This window comes from Alosa alosa, chromosome 7 (assembly GCF_017589495.1).
Source record: "Alosa alosa isolate M-15738 ecotype Scorff River chromosome 7, AALO_Geno_1.1, whole genome shotgun sequence".
Classification (NCBI taxonomy): Eukaryota; Metazoa; Chordata; class Actinopteri; order Clupeiformes; family Clupeidae; genus Alosa; species Alosa alosa.
In genome coordinates, this window is record NC_063195.1 from 27,698,963 (window position 1) to 27,706,462 (window position 7,500).

The following is a 7,500-nucleotide window of genomic DNA, read 5'->3' on the forward strand; positions in this document are numbered from 1 at the left end:
TTTAAGGGGGGTCAAAGAAAGGAAACTTATCTAAACTAAAAGAAAGAAAACTTATGTTTAAAAAAAAAATAGTAACTAAATCCATGTTTAAAGAAAACTTAAACATGTATTCTTAAATCTAAACTCTCTCTCTTTCTCTTTCTCTCTCTCTCTATCTATCTATCTATCTATCTATCTATCTATCCATCTATCCATCCATCCATCTATCTGTCTGTCTGTCTGTCGGTCTGTTTGTCTGTTTGTGCTAATGAAACACAATGATCGTGATCCTGTCTTCTCTTTTCTCCACTCATCCTCCCATCTGTTACTTCATGCTCTCTCCTCTCTCTTTCTCTCACACTCTCCTTCATCTCTCCTCTCCTCTCTTAATAACCTAATACAGTTGCTGGCAGAAAGAACAGTGTGTGTGTGTGTGTGTGAGGCTATTTAGTTGTGAGCACTGGACCGGCAATATGCTGATGCTGGCTAATGTGCGGTGTGTGTGTGTGTGTGTGTGTGTGTGTGTGTGTGTGTGTGTGTGTGTGTGGAGCACAAGCCCATTTCAGTTTTAACTGGTGGATGAGGTGAGAGATTGAGGAAGGAGAAAGGGGAGGGGCTCGTGTGGCATGAGTAAAGGGCTGGTCATGGGGAGGTCAGATCCACACGCAAGGAGAGAACAGAGGCAGTGAGAAGAGAGAGAGAAGAGCAAAAAAGTAAAGAGAGAGAGAGAGAGGGAAGAGAAGAAGAAGGAAAAGAATGAGACAAGAAAGAAAGAAAGTCAAAAGAATGAATGATGCAGAATGAGATGAAAGCAAATGAATGATCATGAGAGAGAGAAAAAGAGTCAAGAGAGTGAGGACTGTAGAAACAGAGAAGCGTAATCACTTTCTGCATGCACTCTTAAAACCAATCTGTTGAAAACAACACAACTTGCGTTGTTTTTAACACATCTCGGTGTCCAGATGGGGACAACACATTTGTTTTAAGAGTTTGGTGTCCATCTGGAGATCCTCTTATCTCAAGTCCAGTCTCCCATAATAAAGGTCTTTATTTTCTCCTTTCTTCATCTTACTGGTCACGTGACAGAAAAATAGAGAAAGTTTGGACTGTTGCGGCTGTAGCAACTGACTTGCATTGGAGTGAGTTTGTGTTGAAGTGACTGTCTCTGTCTCTTGCCTTTTTTGTTTGTGCAAAACAGGAGTGTGTTGCGGTTTGTTCAGTTGTGTGCTTTTGTCCATAGTGTACGCGTGCATGTGTGTGTGTGTGTGTGTGTGTGTGTGTTAGTGTTAATTTTGTCACCTATTTTTAATTTAGTCTTAGTCTTAGTCTTGTGACAAAATGTCCTTTTTAGTCTTTGTCATATTTAGTCATTCAAATATAATTTTTGTTAGTCAAGTTTTAGTTAGCTAAAAGTCTTGTCATTTTAGTCTAGTTTTAGTCAAAAGAAAACTAAAGGTATCTTAGTCTTAGTCAGTTTTAGTCAAAACATTTTAGTCGTTTTTTATAATAAATTATTTCTGATTACCATTTCAGTGAAATAATGTTTCACACATCTCAATTTTCCAATATTGTGTGTCCACAGGGCTACTCGTTTGTTAGAACTCATTCAGATTTTTTGTCAGTCAGTATGTTTACATGGACAGGTAAGTCGAGCTACAGTTATAGCTCGGCTGGGATTTGACCATAGACAGTAAAAGATTTGAATGGACCACTGTCATGATCATCGTAGACCAGTGTTTCTCAAAGTGTTATCCGCACTGTTGGTCCATAAGCAGGCGTGGTAAAATATGATATAGATGAGTTGTTTGCAATTTTGAACCAACTTGTAGGCTACTGTATGTAAATCCAAACAGTTCTGCAACACTGTCTATGTAAGATATGCCAGTTAAATCATATGAATCTGACACAATAAGCAAAGTGCAAAGACAATAAGCAAGGTTGTTCAGTGAGTAGGCCTTTTTGTGTAGGCTAATATACTGTTGAAGTAGGTCTAATCTTTTTTTTTTAGCTAGGTGGTCCGTGCGTTTCTTTTTATTGGTTAGTTAAGTGGTCCTTCGTCTGAAAATGTTTGAGAAACACTGTCGTAGACCCAAGTATTAATGTTTTACTCCGCCACGCTAGATGGCGATATGCGCAACACATTCCCCAAACTCCATCTTAACAGAGAATATGATCTTAGCTAACTTGCTAGCGAACTTTCCATATTAGCTTACTTGCTAGCAAACTTTGCATCATCAGTGTGACTAGTTAAATAGTTGACATTACTTGCTGAAAATTTTCATATGGACATTCTGGGGGATGTTAATTTGTCTATGTATGAGAGAAGCTTCAACTTCTGGGTCTGTAGCATTGTGGCATAAAGCTTAGGTAGTTAGCTTGCTAACTCTGACAGAAATCTCCGGTGTTATTGTTCCATGTAGTTTCGTGTTGCAGCCACAGGGTTGCAGCAACAAATAGACTAGCCTACAGGAAAGCTGCTGCATGAACTCATTTGGAATAATTTTGAAAATATAACAGCTAGATATTAGGTCTTCTCATTTTGTAGACTAAAATGAAGAGAGATTTTATCTTAGTTTTTATTTCATGCAAAACATTTTAGTCTAGTCTTTTTCGTCAACAATAATGAATCTTAAGATAGTCTTAGTCAGTGTTTCAGGACATTACTGCAGTCTCGTCATCGTCTCGTCTTAGTCATGAAAAAAAAGGTAGTTGACTAACATATTTCCTCTCGTCTTGTCTGACGAAATTAACACTAGTGTGTGTGTGTGTGTGTGTGTGTGTGTGTTTTACGTGTGTTCAGTAGGTCTGTTGAGGTGCGTGGCTGGAGTGTGCACCCAACCCATTTTAATTAAGCCCAGAGAGAGAGTGATAGAGAAAGAGAGAGGGAGAAAGAGAGAGAGAGAGAGAGAGAGTAGGTCCTTTACTTTGGCTCCACCAGGGCCTCTTAGTCCACTAATACATGTCTGATTCTGCTGACAGAGAGATGCTCTGCAACCTCTCCTCTCCTCTCTTCTCCTCTCTTCCCCCTCTCCTCTCCTCTCTTCCCCCTCTCCTCTCCTCTCCTCTCCTCTTTTCCCCCTCTCCTCTCCTCTCTTCCCCCTCTCCTCTCTTCCCTTCCCTCCCCTCCCTCTCATCATCCTCTCTTTAACTCTCCCTTTAACACCTCTCTCCTCTCTCTCCCTGTCTGCCCCCCACCCGTCCCCCCTCCCAGCCCGCTCTCCCTACTCTGCTCCTGTCCTGTCTGGGGCGCTCTCTCTCTCCGGCTGTCCGAGTCACATTGATGTGCCATCTGATGTTAGTGTGTTTAAAAGACAAATGCCCCCCCTCCTCCTCTTTCGCTCCTTTTTTTCTCTTTTTGTCTCCTTTTGTCCTTCCCTCTGGTCCTCCTTCTGTCTGATCCCATCTCTATCTCTCTCTCTCTCTCTCTCTCTCTGTACTTGGGCTTTCTGTGCAAGTGCCCTTTGTCCCTCTTGAGACAGAGACAGGGATGGGAGAGATAGAGGCTGACGGGAGTCAGATAACCGTAAGGGAGCCCTGGAAGAGTGAAAGAAGGAAGGAAAAAGAAGAAAAGAAAGAAAGGAGTTAGAGAAATGTACAAAAAGACATCTAGCGATATGTACAGGAAGTGAGAGAGAAGACAAAAAAGCAAGAGATGGAAAGAGAGGAAAGAGAAAGAAAGAAAAGAAAGAAAGAGGAAAAGAGTGAAAGAAGGACAGAAAGAAGAAGAGAGAGAAAGAAGAGGAGACATCTAGCGGAGATGAGAGAGAGAGACAAAAAAGTGGATGTGGAAGGAAGAAGAAAGAAAGAAAGGAGTTAGAGAAATGTACAAAAGACATCTAGCGATATGTACAGGAAGTGATAGAGAAAGGAGAGAGGGAGAAAAGAGAGAGAGAGAGAGAGAGAGTAGGTCCTTTACTTTGGCTCCACCAGGGCCTCTTAGTCCACTAATACATGTCTGATTCTGCTGACAGAGAGATGCTCTGCAACCTCTCCTCTCCTCTCCTCTCTTCCCTCTCCTCCTCTCTCTTCCCTCTCCTCTCCTCTCCTCTTTCTCCCCTCTCTCCTCTCCTCTCTTCCCCCTCCTCTCTTCCCTTCTCCTCCTCTCATCTCCTTTCCTGTCCTCTCTTCCTCTCCCCCATCCACTGCCATCTAACACAAAGTCATCCTCTCTTTAACTCTCCCTTTAACACCTCTCTCTCTCTCTCCCTGTCTGTACCCCCCCACCCCCTCCCCCCCTCCCCCAGTCAGCCTCCCTACTTGCTCCTGTCCTGTCTGGGCCTCAAGTTGTCCGAAATACATTGATGTGCCATCTGATGTTGTGCTTAAAAGACAAATGCCCCCTCCTCCTCTTTTCAAGCCTTTTTTTTTTCTTTTTGTCTCCTTTTGTCCTTCCTTGGTCCTCTTCTGTCTGATCCTTATCTCTTCTTCTTCTCTCTCTCTCTCTCTGTACTTTGGGCTTTCTGTCACAAAGTGCTTCCCCCCCCCCCTTTTTTTGTCCCCTCTTGGAGACAGAGACAGGGATGGGAAGATAGAGGCTGACGGGAGTCAGATAACCGTAAGGGAGCCCTGGAAGAGTGAAAGAAGGAAGGAAAAAGAAGAAAAGAAAGAAAGGAGTTAGAGAAATGTACAAAAAGACATCTAGCGATATGTACAGGAAGTGAGAGAGAAGAGACAAAAAGCAAGAGATGTGGAAAGAGAGAAAGAGAAAGAAAGAAAGAAAGAAAGAGTGAAAGAGTGAAAGAAGGACAGAAAGAAGAAGAGAGAGAGAAAGAAGAGGAGAGGGAGATGTGGAGAAGGAGTGGAGGAAAAGCCCTGGTGGCTAGAGAGGGCAAATCGTGTGTGATGCGCTTGGCATGTTTGATGTCCAGCAGGGTGCCCATTCATCCCCAGCCTGGTGTCTGTGTGTGTGTGTGTGTGTGTGTGTGTGTGTGTGTGTGTGTTTCAGGCCCCCGAGGTCAGTGTGGGTCCTGGGTATCAGTAGCAGGCTGCATCTGGTAAACAGGCGTGCAGAGACGGGGATAATCAGGGGCCAATTACGGCCAGGGCCTGATCTGTCTGCACTCATCCAGTCAAAGCAGCCCCTCCAGCTCTCTTTACTTCAACATGAATACACAGCTATACACAGCCAGGGCCCGCCACAGCGCAGCTGGGCCACACACAATGTGTGTGTGTGTGTGTGTGTGTGTGTGTGTGTGGAATGGTCATTCTGTTGTGTTTGCTAACAAGAAGGTGTCTGTTTTATCTGGCTCATCTACCCAAGGTGTCAATCAAGCAGGCAGGCAGGCAGTAGGATGTGTATGTGAAGAACTCAGGAGGCACAGAGGAAGCACTGAGCACTTCATCAATTGTCTCGTTGGCATGTGTTACTGCTGAATGCACACAATGCCACACACACACACACACACACACACACACACACACACACACACACACACACAATGCCACACACACACCTTCACATATCATACCCTTTCACACGTCTCACATACCATTCTGCTTGATTGAAACCACAGACATAATGTAATATGCATATTAATACATCTAAAATAGCAAATGCCGTGTACACATAGTCTAAATTATGCATGATGCGTATTTCACAATGAGATCCCATATGTGTATGTACATTGTATACTGTATGCAGCTTACAGTTACAGATGCGGTGTGCAGCCCCCAGTTGTTAGCGTATGTTCTACACATGGCTCAACAGTGCGAGATGTTTTGAGTGAAATTGTACAAATAACTTGATATGTTAAAAAAAAGGTACCGGTGCATGGGAGAGGAAAGTAATTGTATAAGTAATATGTATTTGTTGCTGTGGTGTTTATTTCAGTTATACTGGTTTGTGTGTATGTGACTATTTAGTTGGGGGGGGGGTCTGTGAGTGTTTCCATAACACTGTTGATGTTGTCGGCCTTAACTGAGCCCTCCCTATCTATGAAAGTGGGATGATTCTGACGCACTCATCATCGCCAACTGTATCAGGCTTGCATTGGAACAGCATCTTCTCCCGATGGAGACAAATTCGCTGGCTAGAACGCAGGAGACACACACACACACACACACACTCACTAGGGACGCAGGAGACACACACAAACACACACACACACACAAACACACACACAACACACACACACACACACACAAACACACACATACACCTACACCACAACAGCACATCCTCATTCATACTCAAACACTTGATTGACTCCAGTGGCACTTAGGAGCATACATGTTGATTTGCATGAACTGATTACAAAATGTCCCATGTATAAGAGCTCAGCTGTGCACACACACACGCGCGCGTAAAAACGCCACCCAGTTCAAAATGCATTTGTACTTGTCATTAGCATCCAAATGAACCCTAAATGCTTATTATCAAACTTAAGTTTCTAAACGTGATTCTTTCCTTTTCTCTGCCATATGTCTTACCCTCCCTTTCCACACACACTCTCCTTTTCCCCTCCTCTCTCTCCACACACATTTCTTCTTCCCTCCCTCCTCTCCACACACACACACACTTCTCTTTCCCTCCTCCTTCTCCACACACACACACTCCTTCCCTCCCTCCTCACACACACTCTCCTTCCTCCCCCTCCCTCTCCACACACACCTCCCCTTTTCCCCCCCTCCTCTCCCACACACACTCCTTTTTCTCCTTCCCACACCTCCTCCCCCCACTCCACACTCTCCTTCCCCCCCCTCCCCCCTCTCTCCACACACTCCTTCCCCTCCCTCCTCTCCACACACACACTCCCCTTCCCCCCCCCCCTCTCCCCCCCCTCTCCTCCCACACACCTCCCCTTCCCCCCTCCTCTCCACACACACACTCCCCTTCCCTCCCTCCTCTCCACACACACACTCCCCTTCCCCCTCCTCTCCACACACACACCCCCCTCTCTCCACACACACTCCCCCTTCCCCCCCTCCTCTCCACACACACACTCCCTCCTCCCCCTCCCTCCTCTCCACACACACACTCCCCTTCCCCCCCCTCCTCTCCACACACTCCCCTTCCCCCCACTCCACATACTCCTCCTTCTCCTCCCTCCTCTTCCACACCTCCCCTTCCCCCCCCCCCTCCTCTCCACCCCCACCCTCCTCTCCCCCTCCTCCCTTCCCCACCTCTCCACACTCCTCCCCTCCCTCCACACCCACACCTCCCCTTCCCCCCTCCTCCTCACCACTCCCCTTCTCCCCCTCCTCTCCACACACTTCCCCACTCCCTCTTCCCCCCTTCCCCACTCCTCCCACTCCCCCCCCCTCTCCACACCCCCTCCTCTTCCCCCTCCTCCACACACACTCCTCCCTTCCCCTCCTCTCCACACACACACTCCCCTTCCCCTCCCTCAGGACGACACAGAACCGTACTTCATTGCCATCTTCTGCTTTGAGTCGGGAATCAAAATCCTGGCTCTGGGCTTCGCCTTCCACAAAGGTTCCTATCTGAGAAACGGCTGGAACGTCATGGACTTTGTTGTGGTGCTCACAGGGTGAGTCGGACTCCCCTAAACAGCCCTTACA

The 7,500-nt window shown here is 46.1% G+C and overlaps 1 protein-coding gene across 1 annotated transcript in view; it reads left to right on the top strand.

The window, feature by feature from the left end:
- LOC125298334 (voltage-dependent P/Q-type calcium channel subunit alpha-1A-like) overlaps positions 1 to 7,500 on the top strand; it is a 49,073-nt gene that overhangs the window by 6,691 nt on the left and 34,882 nt on the right. The window contains 1 exon segment of the mRNA XM_048249036.1: positions 7,330 to 7,469. Coding sequence (XP_048104993.1) covers positions 7,330 to 7,469 — 140 coding nt within the window.